Raw genomic sequence first — 25,824 nt, 5'->3', positions numbered from 1 at the left:
AAGCCAGGCTGATTTATGTAAGCCAGCCCAGGGATTCCCTGTTTGGCACAGTTCTGTAGCTTGCATTTTCCCTTCCTAGCCTGCCCCAATATTAGCTAGATTCTGACATTCATTAAATTATTGAGTTTAGGGGGGGTCTCCCCTGCCAACTTATAACCATATTCCCCTCCCATTTCCCCCCATTTCCATCAGCTAGTGGGCCAGAATGCTCCTATTCTTAGGTGTGCCATACCTTGCATGCTTGACACAGCAAGTAGGAGGAGTACATGGGGGAATGTATACTTTCTCCCCACTGATTCACCACAGCACAAAAGGATCTAATGTTTCTCTTATGTCTGCCCTCCTCCCCCTGTCTCAATAGTCATCTGCTTGACGAAACAGAAGACACTGTGGCGGTTGTGCTAAATTTGAAGCAGACTAGCATACATCAATTAATTTAACAGGGCTTCTTCTCTGTAGGCTGATTAATAAAACAGGAAAAAGAGGGGGCAGGGAACCCTCCCCACATGGGTGCAGCTATTTACATTTTTTAAAATTTCATGTATGAATTAATTCCCACAGAATGTCCCAAAGCCAGTGTGAGAGCCAGTAGTGGTCTGGATTAAACCTGGGAGACCAGGGTTCTAGTTGCGGTTTCTACTGAGCCATGAAAAAACCAGGTGACCGTGGTCCAGTCACCATCTCTCAGGTAAAGGACCCCTGGACAGTTAAGTCCAGTCAAAGGCGACTATGGGGTTGCGACACTCATCTTGCTTCAGCCCGAGGGAGCCAGCATTTGTCCACAGACAGTTTTCCGGGTCATGTGGCCAGCATGACTAAACCGCTTCTGGTGCAACAGAACACCGTAACAGAAACCAGAGCGCACAGAAATGCTGTTTACCTTCTGTAACGAATCGGATCTAAGTTAAGGGATGTTCAGAAACCCACAGTGTTTTATGAGTTAATGGGCACCCCAGTTTGAGTGGCAGATATCCCTTGGGAGGCGGGACATTCCGCTCTTTAAAAGGAGGGAGCAGCCGTTAGTGTGAGAAGAGTGGTGACTGGAAGAAGGAGGGTGTGGGGCCAGGATAGTGGTGGGTAGGTTAGGATAGGTTAGGATCGTTGAAGATGTATATATGATGCTAAAAGAAAGAGTTTACACTGTTATGAAACTAAGCTTATAAACCATTACTGAAACCGTTATGTTCTGAAAGAAATAAAGACTTCTTATTGTTGAGCTAAGAAAATATCGTCGTTCATTTGGTCCAGCGAGTTATGTATGCTCATGAGGAGGTGAACTCAGGGAAAGGACAAAACTGACCTGCAGGGTGATAGTTTGTGTCTTGGAGTTCCCTCAGGAGGGGCTAGCGGGCGGAAACCCTTGGTATTGCCACAGAGTTGCTAAGAGGGCTTAGCTAACTGATATAGTGAGGGATCTAATGAAAGAGAGACCCCGAACTGTAGGCAAAGAAGAGTTTAACCCCTGAAGCCCAGAGCAGAGGATATAACCGTCCACGGCCGCTGGACAGGAAAACTCCCGTTACTAAGAGATTCCCAGATTATTAATAAAAGGGAATTGAAATAACAGACGGACCTCATAGGGACAGGTGGGGTGGATTGAAATTTGACCCAGAACACATGATTAGAAATTCACTTAGTAACAAGGGGAGAGTGTGAAGTGGAGGTTCGTCGCACCTTCCCGTCGCAGTGGTACCTATTTATCTACAGTACCTACTTGCACTGGTGTGCTTTCAAACTGCTAGGTTGGCAGGAGCTGGGACAGAACAATGGGAGCTCATCCTGTCGCAGGGAATCGAACCGCTGAACTTCTGATCGACAAGCCCAAGAGACTCAGTGGTTTAGACCACAGCGCCACCCACACCCCAGACCTACCATGTAATTTGTATGTGGATAAATGACAGGATATATATGATATAAATTTGGCAAAGGGCCTTCAGGAAGCCTCCTTTTGAATGTGGTGTGGAGAGTCAGAATCTCTTCTGATTTGTGTACTTTTAAAAATTTATATGCCACTCTTCGTCAAGAGACTCTGCAATTCTCCGATTCTACTACAGAGTGGTTTAAAACCACATAATAAAAGACATTCCAAAATCAGATATTGTGTGTGAGAGAGAGTAGGATGCTTTATGTTGTTACAGAGTCCCCCAAAATAACCTGGCTATTTATTTTATTATAAATTCCATTTCTTGCCTGCCCTTTCACCAGGCTTCGGCAATTCAAAAATACAACATCAAAGCAAACTACAGTGAGGAGAATAGGGGGCCAGTGTAAATGTGTCAGAAACCTCACAATAAAGGTGCCAGAGACACTTTCGTGGGGAGGGGATTCCACAACTTGGGGACTATGGGAAAAATGTCCTCTCTTGCGGGGCCACCTTCTTCTTTGGGCATTCAAGGGCAATGGAAATACATAGAGGGGGCCCTTTCTTGATGTTAACACAGTAACAACTTCCCTACAGATTCTCAAGGATGCTTCCATTTGCAAAGGTCCACTTTCCCAGGTTTTATTTCCCACCTTTTATTAGGAGATAGATATATATAATGGGTTGATGAGAGCATGCTTGTAAACCAAGCAATTACAACTGAAAGTGTAATTATAACTGAGCCAGAGGGCCAAGAATTCCAATTATTCCAATTAAGTATTCTATGCAAGTTTTATTTAAGGATTAAGATGCCTGGTTGTGGATTGTATCTTGGCAGTTGTGTGCATTTGTGTGTTGGAAATGTGTGCAACAGTCTCACTGTTCTGCTTAATTACTAAATGATGAAACAATAGGCTATATTATGGTAAGTTCTGCTTCCTGATTAAAGTACACAAAAGGGTTACGTTCTGTGGGGCTCGGATCGGTGCAATCCTATGCGTGTTTATTCCGAAAAATAAGTCCCACTGTGTTAATTGGAGCTTATCCCTGGGAAAGTGTGCATAGGATTGCAGCCTTTTATCTTGCTAGAAATCTTATTGATGGCAGCTTTTATAAGGAGTCAGCAGGAACTGGAAAGAGGATGTTATTCTCTCAGCTAATGAATGGTTGAGTAAATCCTTCTAAAGAGGGAAGATGAATAAGATAACTTGCCTCTACTGCATGTTGCGGCAAAAAATAAATCCATTTACTGGCAGGTGGTGAGGACTGAAACCAGTTTTTAATGCAACAAATCTGAAGTCACATGAGTATTCCAATATGTAACCTACAGTACAGGTGATGGCTTATTGTTTCACCTGGCCAGTTCTTTTTCAAAAATCTGCAACCTTGTGAAAGTTACAGGTTCCTAAACTCCCCACTCCCAACCCACAGAGCACTTGAAAATCGCTAAGAGTTTTGGTGGACCCATTTAATGAATTCTCCGCATGTTGTAGCAATTGTCATTCTACAGAATCCAAATTGTAATGCAGTCGTACCTCGGAAGTCAAACGGAATCTGTTCTGGAAGTCCAGACTTCCAAAATGTTTGGGAACCAGGGTGTGGCTTCCGATTGGCTACAGGAAGCTCCTGCAGCCAATCGGAAACCATGATGGACGTTCGGGTTCCAAAGAACGTTCACAAACTGGAACAATCACTTCGGGTTTGTGGCGTTCATTTCACAAGGTGTTCGACTTCCGCGGTGTGACTGTACAATAAAATACAATATAAGAAACGAAAGAAGCAACAAAAAGATGATTGAAAATCCTTATGAATATTCAGTGGGATGGAGGAGTTGTCTCTCATCTTCAGCTACAATTCCATAGACGTGTCATGGACCACATGAATGAAGCTCACATACCACTGGTAGTCCACAGATCACAGTTTGGGAGCCCCTGTTCTATCAGCCACTTTAAACCGTACTGGTGAACTCCCTCCAGTTTGTTTAAAAGGTAAAGGTAAAGGACCCCGACAGTTAAGTCCAGTCGCCAACGACTCTGGGGTTGCAGCACTCATCTCGCTTTACTGGCTGAGGGAGCTGGGGTTTGTCCGCAGACAGTTTTTCCAGGTCATGTGGCCAGCATGACTAAGCTGCTTCTGGTGAACCAGAGCAGAGCACGGAAACGCCGTTTACCTTCCCGCCGGAGTGATACCTATTAATCTACTTGTTTTTTTTATGTGCTTTTCAACTGCTAGGTTGGGAGGAGCAGGGACCGAGCAACAGGAGCTCACCCCATCGCAGGGATTCAAACATTATGATTGGCAAGCCCTAAGCTCAGTGGTTTAGACCACAGCGTCACCCGCTCCCCCAGTTTGTTTACTCCTTGATAAATAATTTCAGAATAAGATTACCATCCATAAAAGACGAACCACCTGGTCGCCTACCCTTCCATATGCACCCCACCACAGGTAACCCTCCAGACCTGAGGATGGATGGGCAGTGGAATTTAATAGTGGGGGGAAGTTATGGATAGATGCCAACACTTACTATTTACCAGCAGTTTCTTTTTTCTTGTATTTTAAAATATTAAGATAATAAGGAACAAGGCAACTGCTTACCCAATTTTTTTTGTTGCTAATGCCCAAATACCTTACATACTGCATCAGACAAAGTGGGCATTGACACATGTGAATCATTGGTTTTCCCTTTATATGCATTTTTTAAATGAAAAAGTAATAAATATCATACTGTGAGAAGTGAGGTTACAGGGAACCAGGCAGAGGGCCTTCTCGGTAGTGGCGCCCTCCCTGTGGAACACCCTCCCGTCAGATATCAAGGCAATAAGCAACTATCTTACTTTTAAAAGACATCTGAAGGCAGTCCTGTTTAGGGAAGTTTTTAATGTTTAGTGCTGTATTGTGTTTTTAATATTCGGTTGGGAGCTGCCCAGAGCATAGCTGTCAACTTTTCCTTTTTTTGCGGGAAATTCCCTTATTCCAGCGCCGTTTCCCACTGCAAAAAAAGGGAAGATTGACAACTGTGGCTGGGGAAACCCAGCCAGATGGGCAGGGTATAAATAAATTATTATTATTATTATTATTATTATTATTATTATTACAGTTACAGGTGGGTAGCCGTGTTGGTCTGCCATAGTCAAAACAAAATCGAAAATTCTTTCTAGTAGCACCTTAGAGACCAACTGAGTTTGTTCCTGGTATGAGCTTTCGTGTGCATGCACACTTCTTCAGATACCTGAAGAAGTGTGCATGCACACGAAAGCTCGTACCAGGAACAAACTCAGTTTGATTTTGTATTATTATTATTATTATTATTATTATTATTATTATTATTATTAGGATTGAGTGGGGAAAGTGGGGCATACATTTTAAAGGAGGAAAGGGAGACACTTTCTCAGGTGTGTCCTCATAGTTGATGGAGTGCACATACATTGGTATTTCTTAGGTATTGGCATCTAAGCACCAACTGTGATATAGAAACTAGCCCTTATATTAAGGTGTGGGGAAAGGTGAATGGGGAGGCAGGAGACCCCAAGACTGATTTTGTAAAATGCAAGGGGGGGGGGAATGACAGCAAGATTAGAACTACAGAGAACTTCTGGTGTTTGCAAATATGCAGTTCTTGGGGAGGGGGGGGACGACAGTTCTTAAAAAATAACGCTGCTAAACCAAATGACTCATATGTTGTACACAGATTTCCCCACAAATATACCTTTAAGAAAAAGAACACAAGCTAGCCAGGTAGAAATTATGCAACATAAAAATTACATGCCAGCATTTCTACCGGTTGTATTTATGTGCATAAATCCATGTATAATTTATGCATCTAATGTTTTGTAGAATCAGAGTCTATGTAAATAAAACTGAACTGTAATCCCAAGCCATGTGAGATGTATTCATTGAACGGTACTGAAATTGGAAATATTAAAGCCTTAAACTGGTACCTACTTACATTTTTACCTGTTGGGCAAAAAAAATAAAAATCAATTTTACTGGAACCATGCCCATTGTGGCTGATAAAGCCAATGTTCCAGGAAAAATATGTTCCCCAAAAACCTAGTGCCATCCCCTGGGAAGTATAGTTTGTTACAGGTACTGAGAATTGTTAGGGAACCGCTATTCCCTTCAGAGAGCTACAGTTCCCAGATTTCCCTTGGCAAAGGACTGATCGTTAAGACACTGGGAATGTTTGAGGGCAGGAGGGAGCTAACAACTTTCAGAACCCTTAATAAACTACAGTTCCCAGGATTCTTTGGGGGGGAAACCATGACCGTTTAAAGTGGTATGATAGTGCTAAAAAAGTATAGTGCAGATGGGTGTTACAAACACTTACGCATGTGCAGAGACAACTTGTGCCCGTGTTCAGTGTAACGTGAAGTCGTAAACTTCAAATTCACGCGCAAGTTAAGTTTCTCCTCCACCTTCTTGGCGCCAGCACTGTATGGAAGTTACCTGCTCCTCAGTAACAACAAAGAGCAAGGCACATCAGGAAAATGTGTGCTATCTGACACCTTAAATACAGGTGAAACTCAAAAAATTAGAATATTGTAGAAAAGTCCATTTATGTAAGCAATTGTTTTCATTAGCTACTGGAGTTTAATATATGAGATAGACTCCTGACATGCAAAGCGAGATATGTGAATTTGGGGTTCTCATCAGCTGTACGCCATAATCATCACAATTATAACAAATAAAGGCTTCACATATCTCGCTTTGCATGTCATGAGTCTATCTCATATATTAGTTTAAGTTGAATTATTGAAAGAAATGAACCTTTCCCCGATATTCTAATTTTCCGAGTTTCACCTGTAGCTCATTTTTCAGCTCGAACCCAGAACTGAGTTCCCGTAAACCGGTATGCAAACCAGAATTACCAGAAGAAACAAGGACAAATAAGCAGTCTTTATTACTTCTGTAGCAGAATTACCTCTTCTCTCCTTCTGTTTAAAGTAAGACAAGGGGAGGGAATTCTTTGCCAATGAGACTTTTTATTTTGTATCCAACGAGGCACACAAATGCAGACAGACAAGAACACAAATGCAGACAAACAAAGATCACACTTTGGTCAAAATAACCCTGCTGCAGCTAACAGCCAGGCTTCCTTAATTACCCCCCCTTTGCAAAAGTTATAGAGACAAGGCTTTTTTTCTGCTTGTATTGCTGACAATCGGTGAGTCTTAATAATTAGCATTCTGGAAGAAGCCTGTGTACTGACTGCAAGATAAGAGAGATCTGCATCTTGGAAAACGTCGTGAGGTAAGTCAGAAGGGCATGTCATGAAATCAAATGCATCTGTGCATGGCAGGAGTGGGCAGTTTGCATGAATCTCTCTCCATGTGCAAAGTTGTATAATTCATGAAGCAGCCCAAGCTACAAGGCTTGACTAGGCTCCTTCGGGTGAGATGAGTTTATCATGTGGGAGAAAGGGGTACTTCCAAAACAATTCCCCATGTGCTCTCTGAGGTGAATGTACTGTGCACCCTTCTGTACCCCTGAAATCAGCTCTTATTTCTACAGTAGAAGAGGGGCATGAAACTTCTGGCCTTCCAGAACTACAACCCCCATCAGCCCCTAGCAAGCTCAGTGAATAGCCAGGGATGATGGGATTTAGCGTTCAGCAACATCTGGATGGCCAAAGGTACCTGCTCTGGTAGGTAAGATGTTTAAAGAGTGCCTTTCAGCGTTTCCCGAACTTGGGTCTCTGGCTGTTTTTGGACTACAATTCCCATCATCCCTGACCACTGGTCCTGCTAGCCACGGATGATGAGAGTTGTAGTCCAAATACAGCTGAAGACACAAGTTTGGGGAACACTGCATAGCTGCTTCAGCTTACTTTGATAGGATTTTTTTTCTTTTTAAGGTTGTGTAACACAGCCCACAAAACAAAATGTAAAAAGCCCTGCTTATTGGGACTGAAATGATTTGCAGGACTGTTTTTTGTTTTTTTTTAAAGTAAAAGTACCTTAGTACTTATAACACAGCTGTCTCGGGTCATTTACAACTGAAAATAAAAAATAGATCTGTACCACAGATTTAAATTTACATTACATTGGCCTTTATAAAACAAGATGCTGTATACTATGGGTAAGTGTTATGTGCTTTTCTTTGCCTATAATTACTGTCAGAAATTATGAAACTGCTCAGATATCAAGCAGTGCTACTTGAAACCTTAGTTAACACGAAAACACACGTTATTAATTCACAAAACAATAAAATGATCCAATTTTAAGCTACACATTAATCCATCTGTTTTGATCCATTAAGCTGAAGATTCTACTCTGCTGAATACATTTCTTCGTCAGTAAAGTAGTACAACAAAATTCAAAAAACCAGTATTTTCTCTTTTTTAAAAAAAGATCCCCCCCCCCCGTTTATAATATTAAAAACATGTGCACTGGTGTTTCTACTATAAAGCTTTGCTCCACAAATCAAGTGATAAACAGTTATTAAACACATTTTACAATGATACCAGATAGTTGTGTGGGACATGTCACCTTACACTTTACACAGAGTTTCAATATGGCATATGGAATGACTTGGTAAATCACTATTACACGGAGCAAAATCTTCAGATATGAAGAGCAATATCCTATTATGGCAAATCGACAAGAACCGGTGGCATTTTCATCACCCACCCCATCCGAAAGTACTATAGGCAAATTCACCATTTCAAAAAGAAATAAATAAAATTATAGTTTTGAAAACCCTATTTTTAAATGCAAACACACGATCCAAAGGAATGAAAGAGAGGAGGCTATTATTAGGTAGACCCACATGTCATAATGATGTTGTGCATTAACATGCAGACACCACACTGAAATACCCTGGAAATGTCTCTGTATTAGCCAGTCATTCCATTATGGACAAAATGGCACCCTCCAGAAAATAAATAATGAGTACAGTTGTTCATACATACATTTCCGTGAAAGTGTAGCCAATATTCTGCCTTCTAGTTTTTGCTGGACTAATCCCTGACCATTGACCTTGCTCCCTGGGATTTAGGAGAGCCACAGTCCAGCATCTTCTAAAGCATCAGATTGGCTACACCTGCTGCATGTGGTTTATATTATATTATATTATATTATATAGGAGTAAGCTACTCCTATAACAGTAACGTACTCCTCCTCTTATTTCTCCTGCGAGTATTGGTTGTTTCAGACAATACAAATTTCTTGCAGTGCTTTCCCACCTCTTCTGTTATCTGGAACATTCCAGCTTGAGAAAATGAGAACGACTCTTAAGGATCATTCCAAAATGTTGCCAGCATTTCAGCAGTCGCCCTGGCAGGCTTAACCAGAGTGTCTTAATAAATGCAAATATATTTGTTACCCTGTTTGAAGTGTACAATGTGAAGCAACAGTGTGCTGCTGCTTCTACCCATAATTCCCTAATAGTGGACAGGAACACAATGTAGATAAAATACAAAAATGCGTCCAGGAAGTGCTTGAAAATGATCTTACATCAATAAGCATAAAAACGCCAGTTATCATACAGTCAGCTCTTGCGAGTGCTATTTCCCTATAAAATCGTATGTAATTGGTTTGTTGGTCTTTTTTGCTTCTAAAACTGAAAACATTGAAAACCTGCTGTTAAAATGCTTTATTAAGATGCTGTTCTCCCCTCCTTAAGTCTTCTGTCCAACTGCTTCAAAGTAAGAATTTTTCTTCTTTAAACCCACCTCAGTTATTGTTATATCTCTACATTTAAAGTAGACATTGAAAACTTCAAGTAAAAATAATGGCAAGCCACATCTACTGGACGTAATACAAATCTATGACACCTATTAGTTGTTGGGGTTGTGGGTGTTTCTAAACTTTTTAAGTTATACAAATACATAATACATTCTTAAATAACAAGGGCCCACAGTATTATTAGTTTGTGAGCCTGTCCCAAATTACAAAGCCGCTTTTTCATTCCATAAATGTTTGCACCCACTTCTCGTTGCAGTTTTCAGCTGGTTATTTCGTACGTCAGTTCCACAACACGACAGTCCCAGTCCTTAGGCTTTGGCTATGAAATCGCTTATTTCAATGAGGCAACGCTGGTTATTAAGGCATGTTTCCGTTTCTCATTCAAAGCTTTATTTTAACAATTTTTTAAAAAACAAAAACAAAAAGGGAGCATGGCTATCTCGTATCTTCTGGCTCTGTCTTTATCACCTTCCTTTCGAGGCTGTTGAAAGCAGAGTGAGGGAAATCTTTTAAGATACCAAGGCCTTCTGCAACAACAAAATGGATTCCTTTTAGAAAAATATCGACCCGAAACAACAGTGTTCTTTTCGGCCAGTTGTAGTCAATAGACAGCATATGAAATCTTACACAAATGTACCCTTGTAGTACCAAACAGCAATAAATTCAGTTTAACCACTAGGCAATATCTGCTTTCCGTCGTAATGTACCACCAGCGGTTTGCAACAATGTAAAAAACATAAAATCAAACATTAAGATTATAAAAAGTCATAAGCAAAAAACGAAATTATAAACAATACTGATGTGGCATGCAGTTCTAGCACCCCATGTGGTTGGCCTTGCAGATATTTCTGCTGTGATATAAACCCTGAGGCATGCTGGAGAAATGGTCCGTGGCTATAATGTAACATTTGAATGAGGCCCAAAATAGCACGAAGCACTTAAAAGGCTATACAAGATGCCTGAGAATCATTTTCCCTCTCCTGAGAGAAAGTGCCCCCACAAATTTCACACGATAGGGTTGGCCCAAGACATTTTGGCACCTGAGGTAAACCATAAAATGGTGTCCCCTCACCAGCAGGAAAGAAGGGATGAGGGAAGATCTACATCTGGAAGATCTCCATTGGGATTGCTGCCCCTGTGAAACCTGCTGCCTGAGGTGGTCACCTCACCTTGCCTCATGGGTGGGCCGGCCCTGGTCATAGTCGTTATGAGCAGGGAAGAATTTTACCTGAAGGTTGTGACTTTGCTTCAGCACTGGCGTACAATCTGCTCAAGTCACTGCAGATTGGCTTCACGACGTGAGGCTCATCGTCTAATGAAATGTGAGGCATATGCCTATTTGGTAGACTTGACATGCGTAGATTTAAAGGCCTTTCCCCTAAAATATATTGTCAAAGAGATATTCATTCAATACTATAACCGAGAGGTGGTCCACGCACAGTGTAGCCCCCAACAGCCCATGTCACCATATGATCATAACTTAATATGAATCTCTATTTTATTCACTTGTATATGCTTTTGTGTGTGTTTTCATGTTGCCGTTTTCCTGATTTTACCAGTGGAACTTCGGTTTCCAAGTGCCTCAGAAGCCAAACGATTTGGAACCCGAATGCCAAAAACCCGGAAGTGAATGATTCCGTTTTCGAATGTGCCTCAGGTGTCGAATGGCTTCTGAGGCGCATTTCTCCATTTTCTCCATTGACTTTGCCAACCGCCCATTGCGCCTTGGTTGTCGAACTTTTCTGAAGTAGAACGGTCTTCCGGAACGGATTACATTTGACAACCGAGGTTCCACTGTATTTGTTTTCGTTTTAATGATCTATTGCTGTCTTTCAGACTCTACACCACTCAAAGATTTCCGAAATATTTGCACTCAGGTGCCTCAAGGTGACTTGCATTTTAAAAAATAAAACATTGTAAAAGCTGGAAAGGTCAAGGACCCCTGGACGGTTAGGTTCAGTCAAAGGGAATTATGGGGTGTGGTGCTCATCTTGCTTCAGGCCAAGGGAGCCAGCGTTTGTCCGCAGACAGCTTTCTGGATCATGTGGCTAGCAGGACTAAACCGCTATTGGCACGCAGAGGACTGTGATGTGTGCCAGAGCGCATGGAAACACCGTTTACCTTCCCGCCACAGCGGTACCTACTTATCTACTTGCACTACTGTGCCTTCGAACTGCTAGGTTGGCAGAAGCCAGGGCAGAGCAACTGTAAATAAATACAGTAAAGGTCGGCAGTTCGAATCCCCCCAACAGGGTGAGCTCCCGGTGCTTGGTCCCTGCTCCTGCCAACCTAGCAGTTCAAAAGCATGCAGTGCAAGTAGATAAATAGGTACCGCTCTGGCGGAAAGGTAAATGGCGTTTCCGTGCGCTGCTCTGGTTCGCCAGAAGCGGCTTAGTCATGCTGGCCACATGACCCGGAAAAACTGTCTGTGGACAAACAACGGCTCCCTCGGCCAGTAAAGCAAGATGAGCGCCGTAACCCCAGAGTCATCTGCGACCAGGGTGGATAAAAATCAATGACTTTTTAAAAAAAAAAAATCAGATTTTTTTGATTTAAATCGGATTTTTTAAAATAAAATGCTTTTTGGTGAAAATATATTACCATCCAAAGGTTATTCAATCATGAAATAAAGATTAGTTTTTTAATTATGTAGAATAAGGCTGTATATGTTTAATTTTTTGGGTAAATAAATTCCATTAATTTATTCACAATGTCATTTATGCTCTTCCAGAGGTTTTTGAAAAATTATTGGGCAGTTTCTCTGCCTACAAGATATTATCACAGATGCTTGGTTTACTTTTGCAGTTCTCAAAACTGAATTTGACTCAGCAGATCACATGCCTCTTCTTCACAGCAAAAATGTTATAACATGATCAGAGTTGAGAAAAAGACCTTAATCCTATTATTCTACAAACCTATGAATACAGAATCAACCCCTTCAGTGTTAAGTTTCAAGAAGTTCAGTGAATAGAATAGAAACAATATTTTTCTGATTGTTTGGAGTGGAATGGATCTAATAAATCTATTTAAATTGTTATTATTAAGGTAATGATTACTTTTCTCCTTCCTAAGTACAACAGAAAAGTTGTCCAAATATGAATGATTAACCTATTAAACTGGGGATAAAAAAACTAATATGAAAAGTTGTTATTCTAAAAATCTTCATCTACTTGCATATTAAAGTTATACCAGCAAGAATTAGTCTTTATGTAGAAAACTGTGATTTAAATCAAGGCTTACTGACTAGTGATTTAAATCGTGATTTAAATCAGTTTGATTTAAATCAAATCCACCCTGTATACGACTGGACCTAACAGTCAGGGGTACCTTTACCTTTAAGTCAATAAACAATATCTCAGAGCTGTGTTAGCCCCTGCTCCTCTCGCAATCCTAAGGGCGACTTAAAAGCCTTCCACCCATATGGCACGTGGCATGGAAACATAAAGCTCTTTTCACAGCAGCCATTGTAGGCATGGTCTGGAACCAGCAAAATGCTTGCGAGATCATGTGGGTGACCCAAGCCATGTGGGAACAACCGCAGGAGAGGCAAACACTAAGGAATCTAGGTCTCAGAGGGTTTATTTCTCCTCACGCAATGTGTACACAGACTACATTTTTGCCCCCGCAATACTCTCCCAAGAAATCATTTAACCACAGGCAATTTCATTTTGTCATAATTTAGCAATCGTCACAGTTGCACCAGTATCACAAACGCCGACAATTCTAAAACAGATGTGTGGTGGCAAATACATGCCTGGAAGCTACTGTACCTTGCCCAACACCATAATCCGATGTCAAGCCATTGGCACAATGCTCTTCTGAGCTTTGCCTGTAAAGGCCCGTGGAAAGGCGTCTCTCCAAGCCACCTTGGCTGCAGAGGAACTCCATCTGCTTGGCCATCATCTTCTCAGGCTGCAATGGAGACAAAGGCAGATTTAGGGAATTGCCACAATTACAATTACGATTACGAAGTACAGTCGTTTTACACCAACCAGATGCCAAGTGAAGTACTGTACACCGAAATGGCACAGTCTCAGGCAGGAATCCCACAATCTACAAATGGCTGAATCATGGAGGGAAAAGACTTGACAACCAGCAGTGGATCTCCAAGCAAAAAGAAATCAGGGAGCCAGCAAAAGGTAAGGATGACAAGATCAGAGAGCCGTTGCCTAGTTATTAATCCCTCTCAATCCTGACTGATAAAACACTCCAAAAAAAGCAATCGTAATGTGATAGTCAGGATTCTTTTCTTTTGGTGTTTTACCAGCGCTCGGGAACACAGGTAAAACACAGCGCAAGAAGAATCTCAGTACATTTGGTCACATCATGGTTGGTTTTTTTTTTTTTGCAGACTATAACAATTAGCTGAAATCTACACAAGCTGCTTCAATTCAGAATTTGATGGGGGAAATTCTCAAAGTTGCCGGTAATCAGAATTCACTACTTTGTTCCAAATTTCTCCCTCCCAACCTACTGGGGTACCAAAATCAAACAAAAAAAAGGAAAGGAAAACAAATCTACAGCTATTTTCGACCCACTTAAACATTTTGGCATCTTTATGACCCTTCAGAACAAGCCCCTCCTCACTTTGGGTGCCTATTTCTAATCAATCAATCAATCAATATTTCAACAGCAACTTTTTTTCCTTCTTTGAAAAATTGCAAATACAATTATGGCAAGATTTCCCTCAAGCTTTATTTTTGGAAATAGCACTACCCAATTTTTTAAAAATAATTTTAATTGATTTTTTTTTAATCCATACCACTTCTCAACATTACAATCAAATACATTTCCCCCCATTTCCCCCTCCTTCCCCCCTCCCTCCCCTCCAAGACTTCCCCCAGCTCCCATAACTGTTTTGTTGGTATATGTTATTTCTGTGTGTAATACATCTGTAAATATTATTTTCATATTGTTCAAATTCATATTGTGCCAATAAAATGTGTGTATGTTTATTCCAATCCTGCCAGTGGTTCGAAGTCTGTTTGTTGTTTTTTCAAATAATTTGTAAAAAAAAATCCCCATTCTGAAAAGTGTAGCATGGCAGTATGTTTGTGGGGGGAAACAGTGTGAACGTTTCACCTGGAAAAAAAGACCAGGGCCTTATACACTACAGGAGAAAGATAATTAACAACCTGCTAAAAGAGATCTCCCTTCAGATCCACATCTCCAGTGCATACACCAATCTGGTTTAATCTGTAGCCACAGGTGCAATGGTCTTTGCGCAAGCTCTCTATGTGTATTTCCACACACCAGGCTTCAGATGCAGTAACAGCTGTCTCATTGCACTCCCCAATCTTTCTGAGGTCAGGTGGGTGGGAGTTTTCCTTCTCACCTGTGAATACAATACAGTGGTACCTTGGTTTCCGAACTAATCGGCTCCCAGACACCGCAAACATGGAAGTGAGTCTTCCGGTTTGCGATCATTTTTCGGAAGCCTACTGTCCGACACGGCTTCCAATTTAGTGCAGGAAGCTCCTGCAGCCAACCGGAAGCCGTGCCTTGGTTTTCGAACTGTTTCGGGAGTCAAACGGACACCTGGAACGGATTAAGTTTGAGAACCAAGGTTCCACTCTACTAGCTTCCTGACATTCTCTAGGCCTCTCCTTAAAGAATTATGAGTAGAAACCGGCATGTGGGTTTCTTGCATTCCTCCTTGATGAGGAAAAGCTCTTCTTTGGGACTTTTTTAGCTGATGTAATTATGGTCTTCAGCAGGTACCGGAAGCAGCTACAAGGAGATGAGCTCAGCATCCTCCACATGAAGAAGCTACACCAGTAAAAATCGAAGCTCCCAGCACTGAAAGAACGGCATTCAATTGGTGTGTGCATCAGTGCTTTCAAGGATGAAGCCATTGCACAACCAGATGGAACTGTGATCGTGGAAGAAACTCAGCTGAGGAGAGAGAGCTCACAAACCCAATGCAAGGAATGCCATCAGTATGAATCTGATAGGAGACCCATTGGTGCTGTCTGTAATGAAGTGGTTGACTCACTTGATAAGTTCTTAAATAAATGTTTTTATCTGTTCCTCGGCGTGAAGCCGTTTGCCACCTATTGGAAACCAGGTATAAGTTCACATGGTGCTAGCTGCAGAATTTTTCATCTAGCACAACTTTCCCTTGCACAACGCCAGCGATGTTCACAAGAAGACACTGTCCTGTTTGGTTCGTTTTCTTGCGTTATCTGATGCACAGAGACATGTCACGACACTCACAGCACATCTTCCAGCAACCGAGCCTCATAATACTCATGATGAACATCTCAAGTGTGACCTTGGAAGTCCATCAACAGAAACAGACTCACAGCTGATTCAGAAAACGAATGCCTCCATATAACTACCACGCCTGAAAGTGAAACTGCTCATGATACCCAGTCCCAGATGGTGAGAATCTAACCAGCTCAAAAGTAAAATGAAATCGAACATGCTCAGCCTGGTGTGAAAGGAGGCACCATGGCACACAGTGTTCTGTGTTTGTTTTGTACTGGTCTGTAATGATTGTATACCTACATATACTGTTTAAGTATAGTTCAATTTGAATCAATAAATGCCTTGGGCTGGCCAAGTAATCGGTCCTCATAATATACTGTATTGACTGGGGGGGGCGTGTTGAGCAGAAAATCGGGGGAACTAAGTTCCCTTACCTTTTTAAAATTAAATAATTTTTTGTCTGGGAGGTTGATAGAGATATACACCCAATGCCTGGGCCAAAAATCCACCTATATCTGTAATCAATGAAGTCGTGGGCATTTTTTAAATCCAGATCATTGTTTGCCTGGGTTTATTAATCACATCTTACGTTTAGCCACTGCCCGGGGTGTGTGGCACTGCGGCTGTGCCTGCGATAGACAAACAAACTTTACGGTGAGTTCCCTCACCGTTTTTTCCCAGAAGAAAAGCACTGTGTATTGATACAAGGTTATGAAGATTTGAAAGGAGCCAGTATTCATCTTCATTTCCTATTTCTTTTTATCTTTTCTCATCTGTTCCTTTTTTAAGGGATTGCTTAGTTCCCTTTTAAATTCCACACAAAAATGTATCTCACACTGCACATTCTCAACAGGCAACATTTGACACTGGCAGGGCTTCTGACGAGGGCTAGCTAGTCAGATGTAGAGGTTGAAGTGGAGGAGATCTCAAGAGAAGCATAATTGTAGAGGACATCGCCATGTTCAGCAGTGCGGAGAGTTCCCTCTAGCAAGGCAGCAGCACTCTGGTAGGAATTATCCCCTCTGCTATCTGCGCTGTTCATCTTGCAATGGCCCAGAGAGCTGCTGGGTCTCCACTGAAGTGTCAGGCTGCACAAGATCTGAGCTATGTCACCTGCCTACACTTCATGAAGCAGGTGAGCAGGTGAGAAGTTCTAGCATACCAGCCTTAGAAGAGGCAGAGTCTGAGCAGTCAGGGAGAAAGGACAACAGGGAGTGAAGAATGAGAGCTCTCAGTCTCAAGTTTCCTACACCCCGCGATAAGTTGAAGGCGGCACAGCTTAGACAAGAGATTATGGGGGATCTGGTGCAGTTATCTGCCCAGTTGCCAAATTCTGTACTGACAAGAGGCAGGAAACACTGAAAGATGCCCCTTGCTCCGGTCAGTTAAAATCTTCATCCCTTTACTATGAATGAAGATAAAGCTGTAGCCGTTACGAGTGTGTGTTCATATGAGCATGCCGTTTTCCAAAAAAAAAGCACCAGTCGTGAGTCATTACCACCTACACTAGAAGTGAAACGATCGCAGCCAGGTCAGAAGGACCGCTTGATCTGCAGAACGGGGACAGAGTGTCCTGTAAGGAAAGAACTGTGATTGTTCTGCAAGAAGCATTAATACAAGGAAGCCTTTTTATTGCAACTCGTAGGTTGTTTACCTGTGAGCCAAGCGCAGCCAGGTCTTCACACTTCCCTTTTGACAATGCCTGTTGTATTTTGACTGAATCCTGCTGGTAAAAACTCTGGACTGCGTCGTGGAAGTCAGGGAAGCCGTCCTGCAAACATGAAAAAGCAGGGAAAGGAGCTGTTACTATTTCAGAATGTTTCGATTCGGAAGACTAAAGATATTTTTTTCCAGTCTTAAATCATCACTACAGCCAATAGTTCTTCCGCAGTTGTTTTAAGGGCAAAAATAAATGTTTCAAGGTTTTGAAGATGAGCAAGTGTAGAACAAAAGTCGGTTCTTTTAAAGGCACAAAGAAATGCTGCGAGTGCAGGTTGCTCTACCTAAATGAAAGCTTGTGGCACAATAAACATGCTGGACTTTAAGGTAGCAAAAGACTCCCTTTTTATTTAGGAATTTCAATCAGGAATATCAAAAGGTCTGCTTTGTGCAAGTTAAGACATTAGGATGGAAGGGAAATAAAGAAGTAACCATATCAGCAAGCAGTTTCCAAACGCAGCCACTGTGCTTTCATTCTGTTGTGAAAGCATGAAAATGTACAACAAAACAGAAGCCCATGTTGCATAACGTCAGAGAGACATCAAATTACGACTCCTTTTCTGCAAAGTTTGCTCCCTAGAAATTTCTGACAACAAGCTTGCATTTAAGAAGACATGGTTTAAATATGCCTCATCAGCCTACAAAGGCAGCTTTTGCAAATGGGCCTCATCTGGGTGCTCAAGCAACAGGCAGGGAGGGGATGGTGGATGCCCCGCCCCAACCCAACATCACTGCCTCATGGGTGCTGCCCAAACCTTCTACTGCTGAATGAACTGGTGTGGTTAGAAGCTCTCTTCAGATTTCCCCGCTCAATGGGGGAAGGTTTCGCTGGGAGCAGGCCTTGCACTAGTGACTCTACCGCCAACTTTACGTGAATTCGTTATGAATGCCTGAAGAGCGCTGCAGTCTAGCTCACAGCACTGTGAACGCAGTTGTCGTAAGTGGCGAGGCAGAGATTCTCTGACTTTCCACCCTCACTGCGGCTGCAGCGGCAGAGAAAGGAGAGGAGGAAGGTGGCTGCGACCAGCAGTATTTAAACCTTTAACCCAGAGCTTTTCAACCTTTTTAAGTCCACGGCTTCCTTGACCAACTGCATTCTTTCTGCGGCACCCCTGTGGGGCTCAGGAGCCCAGTTACGTCACCCCCTTGCCTGCAGAGTTGGCAGCCTCTCACCCTTTTATAGAAGGGATGCGGGCGGCGCTGTGGTCTAAACCACAGAGCCAAGGGCTTGCCGATCAGAAGGTCAGCGGTTCGAATCCCCGCGATGGGGTGAGCTCCCGTTGTTCAGTCCCAGCTCCTGCCCACCTAGCAGTTCAAAAGCACACCAAAGTGCAAGTAGATAAATAGGTACTGCTCAGGCGGGAAGGTAAACGGTGTTTCCGTGCGCTGCTCTGGTTTCGCCAGAAGCGGCTTAGTCATGCTGGTCACATGACCCAGAAGCTGTCTGCGGACAAACGTCAGCTCTCTTGGCCTATAGAGCGAGATGAGCGCTCAACCCCAGAGTCGTCCGTGACTGGACCTAATGGTCGGGGGTAGCTTTACCTTTACATCCTTTTTTGAACACCCTCCCTTGTGGAGTACTCCCTCAGCCTCCACTCCTCTCCCCTCTCCTTGAGTCCTCTGGGCAGCCGCAGCTGCCGCCCCTGGTCTCTGAGCTGCTCCCCACTGCCCCAAAGAGAGGTCCCTCCTCACACTGCCCCACAGGGGCCTGGGAAGAACCCCCTGGCCAGGCTCAGAGGCACCATTCGCCTGGGGAGCTTGTAGCCTGGGCTGCTGCAACAAACAACCATGCAAGCCTCTGGGGGGCAGAGACGCAAGAAGGCATCAGAGGAGGGAGGGAAGGAAAGAGGGACAGAGGCCAGTGTTGTCCGCTGAACCCTTGACCACCATTCAAGGCACCATTCAAACCACTGCTTCACTGATAATTGCACAACGATAACACTGCTTGTTTGGAGGAAGAATGAAAACAAACACAAAGGTCCGGGGTGAACGTGACTGGAATTTCCTATACCTATTCCTACCCAGCTGATCTTTTCTACTCCTGCTTTTTTGGAAGCCGTTCAGGGTTGTATATGACTCTTCCTTCCGAGCCCAGGTGGCTTGGAGCAAGCATCGCGGCTCATCACCCAGAAATGCCACTGCAGGCCCTAAGTCCGAGTGGCAACTACTCAACATGCTTTCGCCCTGCATCGCAACCACCCCGCAAAAAAAGAGAGAAAGAGGTAAAATCCATAACCCGCCTACTTCTTCCTGGGATGTCACTTTGAAAGAAAAGTGTATGGTTTTTTTTTTAAAAAGAGTACCTATTTTTTCTCTTATTAAGTTTTTGGTAGGTTTTAAAAAATAATATTAAATAATATTTTTTATAGTATGATATGAAGATGATACAAAGATGAATTCAGAGAGAAGATGGATAGAAAATATCTGTGTGAGAGACAGAGTAGATTGGTTTTTGTCGGGTGTGAGGCTAAGAAAGATGGGAACTGGGAAGACGTGGATCTCATGTTTGTGAACTGAAGATTAAGATAGAAGGTTGATAGAATATACAACTTTGTGCTTGTGTGGGTGTGGTTTCTCGCTCTCTCTTTTCTTTTCCTTTTTATTATTTTGATCTTTTAAGGTATTAGCTTTGCTTGTTGTTGTTTTTTTATTGTACAGTCGTACCTCGGAAGTCGAACAAAATCCGTTCCGGAAGTCCGTTCGACTTCCAAAACGTTCGGAAACCAAAGCGCGGTTTCTGATTAGCTGCAGAAACCTCCTGCAGCCCATCAGAAGCCACAGAAGCCCCGTCGGACGTTCGGTTTCCAAAGAACATTCGCAAACTGGAACACTCACTTCTGGGTTTCAATTGCTCAGGAGCCGATCTGTTCGGGAGCCAAGGCGTTTTGAGATCCATGGCATGACTGTATTATATGTTGAAAACCTTTAATAAAATTGATTTTTTAAATAATAAAAAAGTCTATGAAAAGGAACCCTAACGGAAGAAGCAGGGGGTGAAGAGTGTCTCGATAGCCAAATGCTCCTTTCTTCCCCATTGCTCTCTATCAAACACACCCAGTGTGCTCCCTTCCAACTTGGCTGTTCTTAAAGCAATTTCTTTGAGCAGATGTTCCCAAGCCCCACAGGCGCTTTCTTCCCCTCCGCCAAACACTTCTCCTACACGAACACCAGATTGCACCGCTTCTGTTCTTTTGTGATCTTCGGGGAGAGAAAGAAATCCCCCCACTCTCTTGCTTTTCAACCCTGCTTGGCAGTGGCGTGGGCATACCCTCGTTCTTTCTCTCCCGCCTTATAACTCATGCCGACATGAATGCTGAACCTCTCTCTCTCTCCCCCCCCCACTCCAGCCCTCCCAGCTACCCACCCACCCCTTCCATTTCCCTCTAGGTCTCTTACTCCCACTGAATCTTTCAAGTTTCGCCCTCTCATCCATCTTCCCGCCACCTCCGCTTATGGGTGTGCTGTTTGGCGGCAGGGTGCCTTTGTACTGCTAGTCCATAGGATTGTAATGACTCTGTTGTCTGTCTCACATGCCCTGCTGACACTCAATCCTGTATTTGGGGGGGGTGGAACACCCCTAGCCACACACCCTTTTCTGCACAAAATAACAGCACTGGAGAGAGCAAAGCCTTCCTTCAACCACCAGTGATTTTGCTGTGCTTTCTCCGGCACAAAGACACAAAGCCTTGTGTGCTGTTGGTGTCACCGACTTGGGGGGGGGGGAAGTGAGGGGGCACCCACATCAACTCCACACTTACACACACACACTTACACACACATGGATCAAGGCGTCTGCTGAAGAGGGAGGGTGGGAACTTCTTGTAACTAAAATATTGCTTTTGTTTCGTTGCACGTGAGAAGGCCATTCAGGGACCTCGCCGCAACTCATTAATAGCTGCTCCCAAATCCGAACCTAATTGCTGCATTCCTTCTCCCGCCCACTCGGCTCCCAGCGCTTGTCATTTTCCCGGGATTCCGCCCCCGCCTCTCCCTGCAAACGTACCCACCCACTCCATCGAGAAAACGGAGAGGTCACATGGGGGAAGGAGGGGGGGGAAGGCTTTCACAGGTAATCAGGTGTAATTTGTGATATGCTTCGCCTCCACGCACACCCTCCGCCCTCTTTCTTTTGTGTGTTGCTTATGCAAAACTCCTTCCCTCTGCAGAGGTGATGTTTGCAACCCTGGCGTTAGCTGGAACCAAGCCGTCCGTAGGTTTGCTTGCCCATGCAGTCCTGCTCTCAGGCGCCTCCATCTCGGAGAGGGAGGGAGGAAAACCCTCCTCTTTATTATACCGGTGGGGGGGGGGACATTTCACATCACGCCCCGGGGGGGTAATCATTTCCACCTGTGGAACAGAGGCATTAAACGCCTCCCGGGATCAAAATGGCAGTGTTTTACACACACTGACGCCGGTGGAAAGGCAGAAGGGGAATCAACAGTACAGTCGTATCTTGGAAGTCAAATAGAATCCGTTCTGGAAGTCCATTCGACTTCCAAACTGTTCGGAAACCAAACCGAAGCTCCTGCAGCCGATCGGAAGCCCCCGTCGGATGTTTGGCTTCCAAAAGTAGTTCGCAAACCGGAACAGTCACTTCTGGGTTTGCGGCGTTCGGGAGCCGAAACGTTTTGAGAACTAGGTTGCTTGAAAACCAAGATATGACTGTAGTGACAATCTGGGCTCCTGCGTTTCAGTCCTCATCTAAGCAGGAGAAGTGAGGTGGCAAGAGAAAAAATAGCTTGGCGTATGTATTCAAGGGTTAAGGCGCCATCTATAAAAGTTCCTGGCTCATGCTTCAGCAAGCTGTATAGCACTTCCAGAACTTAAGCTTTTTAAAAAGGGGGGGGGGCACCACCTGCCACTGTATGGGAGGTGTTCGCAAGAACAATACCAGACAGGCTGAAATCCTGAAAAGTTACTAGGCCTCAGTGAGGTAAACCATATTTTCCCTTGTCTTTAGCAAACAAATGGCAACTATCTGTAAACACTGAACATCCATAAAAATAGCAAAAGCAGTTTCTTTCCCAAATAGGTTTTTTCTTAAACAATAGCAAGCGCAGTAAGTAAAGAGTTCGCTTGTAAATATATCAGTGGTTCAGAGCTCATCTCTTCTCTTTCCAAAACAGATATTATCTTGAACAATTGCAAATGCAGTAATAAAAAGTCCACTTGTGATATACCAGTGGTTCAGTGCTTGGACGTCGTTCTGGTAATCCGATGTTTAGACGCTAAGGAGCTTAGTCATCGAGAGTTGTAGTAAATAATATACAGGAGAAGGCAGTATGTAAATGACTTAAAGCAGGGTATATCTGTACCCATCTGCATGTTTCCATAGGGAAGAACACAGAAAGAGGACGGTGTCCTTCAGTTTGTTAAACCTCCTCCTCTTGTGTCAATTGCAATAGTCATTGTATCACCGCCCTGTTTATGGTTTTACTGTTTAACAAACAAACAGCAAGCATTCTTTGTTTCAAGCATTACCAGGGCTTTGGATTATTTGCTTGCTTGCTTGCTTGCTCCATAAAGACAGGTATTGGCAGACTGAGCGGACGAGATCAATAGTTGGTCCAATGGCCAAGAAGGCAGTCTCTGCACGTGCTGTAGAGAAAAGCAAGGGGCAAATGGGGCTCATCAACCTGGGAAGGTAGCCTATCTAGGAGAAGGAAAAAACTCTGATCCTAACCCTGCCTTGTGGTACATCTTCAGTGGAAGAAGAAGAAGAAGAGTTTGGATTTAATATCCCGCTTCATCGCTACCCTAAGGAGTCTCAAAGTGGCTAACAATTTCCTTTTCCCTTCCTTCCCCACAACAAACATTCTGTGAGGTGAGTGAGGCTGAGAGACTTCAGAGAAGTGTGACTAGCCCAAGTTCACCCAACACTGCATGTGGAGGAGCAGAGACGCGAACCCGGTTCACCAGATTACAAGTCCACTGCTCTTAACCACAACACCACACTGGCTATGGAGTAAACCCTACACAAATGCAGAGTAGAGTCCCTAAGATGCCTTGTACGCCTCCTGCCAGCAACTCCTGCAGCCAAGCTGGTGCCAAACGTATCGCTCTGCTTTCCTTTGGAGCCTCCTGCAGCCAATCGGAAGCCGCGCCTTGATTTCGAAACATTTTGGAAGTCGAGCGGACTTCCGGAACGGATTCCGTTCGACTTCCGAGGTACGACTGTACAACCAAGCCAAAGGAAATAATGGTCTTAAATTACTCCTAGAAATCAATTTCAATGGGTCTACTCTGAGTATGACTAGCACCACATTCAATCCATGTCTATATGAAACATGTAGATGTTTGGCATTTTACAACCTAACTCTTTTACTAGGGTCTAGTTTTGGGACAGGCCTATGCGTTTAGGAATGGATCGCAGCAATTACCTTCCTTTTCCTGCAGCACAAAAAGTAACAAGACTTTCAAAGTCCCTTTGCAAAATTCTCGCTGGCTTTTATAGGAACATGTAAGTCGCTAATTATTCCCTCGCCCTGTCTCTTCACTTTTAGTCCACCTCAAAACAAGCAGTTACAGAATAAAAATGTGCCCTCGACATTTTCCCAGGGTAGTTTAAACACACACACACACACACACACAAAATCGAATTGTACAAAGGAATTCTTGCATCCAAAGGGACCATTTCCTGAAACGTTCCTTTACAGGGAAATATATGCAGCAAATATATGCATCCAAATAACTACTGGTCTGCTGTATCACATATCCCTCAACACAGAAGGGAAATTACGGTAAAATTGACAGCCTATTTACTCAGTCTGCAAGCTACATTATTTAAAACTGGGTCTATTTTTAAAAAAATACAAAATGAAAAAATACTGAATATATTTCCATGTTTTTGCTAGGTTTAGTCATTACCTCCATAAGCCAGAGTGTGCGTATACATGTGTTCATTTTTCTGACTATCAGGAAATTGTTTCCTAATGGCAACAAGATCCATCAGACAGGGCAAGAACTTCCCAGAGCTACTGGCAGGAGTTTCTCTCCGTGTTATTTCCCTCCTTTAGGAAGATCCGAACAACGAAACACAGTTTATGGAGGTATCTGAAAACAGCCCCCCCCCCAATAGTTCCACCTACTCAACAAAATTATTTGTGTTTAGGTCAAACGATGCTCTAGCACACAGAGAGGACCCAGACCGTTTAACTGAGCATGACGTGCCGAAAATTGTTGCCAGTGCTCCTCAAATGGAGGTACAGAGGACCATTATTTGCCGGAAGAAAACCATGATGGAATAAAGGGCAACATCCAATGTCAGTCACACTTAAGTGAGGCTTAATTTATTTCAATAGTTTTACTATGAGCATAACGGGAATGGGTCTTCTCTGCGGTGGCTCCTTGTCTGTGGAATGCTCTTCCCAGAGAGGCTCGCCTGGCGCCATCATTACACGTCTTTTAGGCACTAGGCAAAAACATTCCTCTTTACCGAGGCTTTCAGCTATTAAATAATCTATGGTCTGTTAAAGAAAGGGGACTGTTATTATGATTATTTTTTATTATTATGCTGTATACTATGCAGACTATATACTATACAAGAATACTGTACAAGTGAGCGTTCCAGTTTGCGAACGTTCTTTGGAACCCAAACCTCCGATGCGGCTTCCGATTGGCTGCAGGAGCTTCCTGCAGCCAATTGGAAACTGCACCTTGGTTTTTGAACGTTTGGGAAGTCGAACGGACTTCCGGAACGGATTCCATTCGACTTCCGAGCATAGCTGTCAACTTTTCCCTTTTCTTGCGAGGAATCCTATTCGGAACAAGGGAATTTCCCTTTAAAAAGGGGGAAAGTTGACAGCTATGCTTCCGAGGTACCACTGTACTACTATGCTTTTTAATTATGTTTTTTATTATGCTCCATAAAATATGTTTTTAATGTTGGACACCACTCTTGAGATTGTTAAAAAAGGCCAGTATAGAAATCAAAATTTTAATACTAATAATAATAACCATAACTAAGCCTGGGGAAACCCAGCCAGATGGGTAGGGTACAAATAATTTAATATTATTATTATTATATGATAAACATACAGTGTTTATCTAGCATGGCACTGAGGCTGCACTCAGCAAGCCCCATCTAACACAATTGAATGAGCAAACATGCATAAGATTGTGCTGCAATTAACTGATCTACAGCCGAAGCTAGACAGGAGCCTTATGATGAGGATGTAACATCAGTCAAATTCCACTCCTAAAAATATTCTCCAGTAAAATCAGCCCAGTATTTATAAAGTGAAATATTTAAATTCAAATTGATGTGTCCCGTACCCCCCGGTATTCTGCTGAAATAATACCTACTGATCTTCTCCATGAAAAAAAAATTAAGTAGAGACATCCCGGTCT

The 25,824-nt window shown here is 43.1% G+C and overlaps 1 protein-coding gene across 1 annotated transcript in view; it reads right to left on the bottom strand.

Moving 5' to 3' along the window:
• Positions 1 to 9,003: 9,003 nt before the first annotated feature.
• Positions 9,004 to 25,824, bottom strand: part of NAB1 (NGFI-A binding protein 1) — a 38,715-nt gene continuing 21,894 nt past the window's right edge. Inside the window, exons 5-8 of the mRNA XM_033168785.1 lie at positions 17,411 to 17,527; positions 13,317 to 13,458; positions 10,775 to 10,924; positions 9,004 to 10,073 (exon numbers count right to left, since the gene is read on the bottom strand). Coding sequence (XP_033024676.1) covers positions 9,982 to 10,073; positions 10,775 to 10,924; positions 13,317 to 13,458; positions 17,411 to 17,527 — 501 coding nt within the window. The 3' untranslated portion in view covers positions 9,004 to 9,981. The remainder of the gene's footprint in view (positions 10,074 to 10,774; positions 10,925 to 13,316; positions 13,459 to 17,410; positions 17,528 to 25,824) is intronic.

This window comes from Lacerta agilis, chromosome 1 (genome assembly GCF_009819535.1).
Source record: "Lacerta agilis isolate rLacAgi1 chromosome 1, rLacAgi1.pri, whole genome shotgun sequence".
NCBI lineage: Eukaryota > Metazoa > Chordata > Lepidosauria > Squamata > Lacertidae > Lacerta > Lacerta agilis.
The sequence above is the reverse complement of the archived record's forward strand: the minus strand, read 5'-3'. Positions and strand labels throughout refer to the sequence as shown.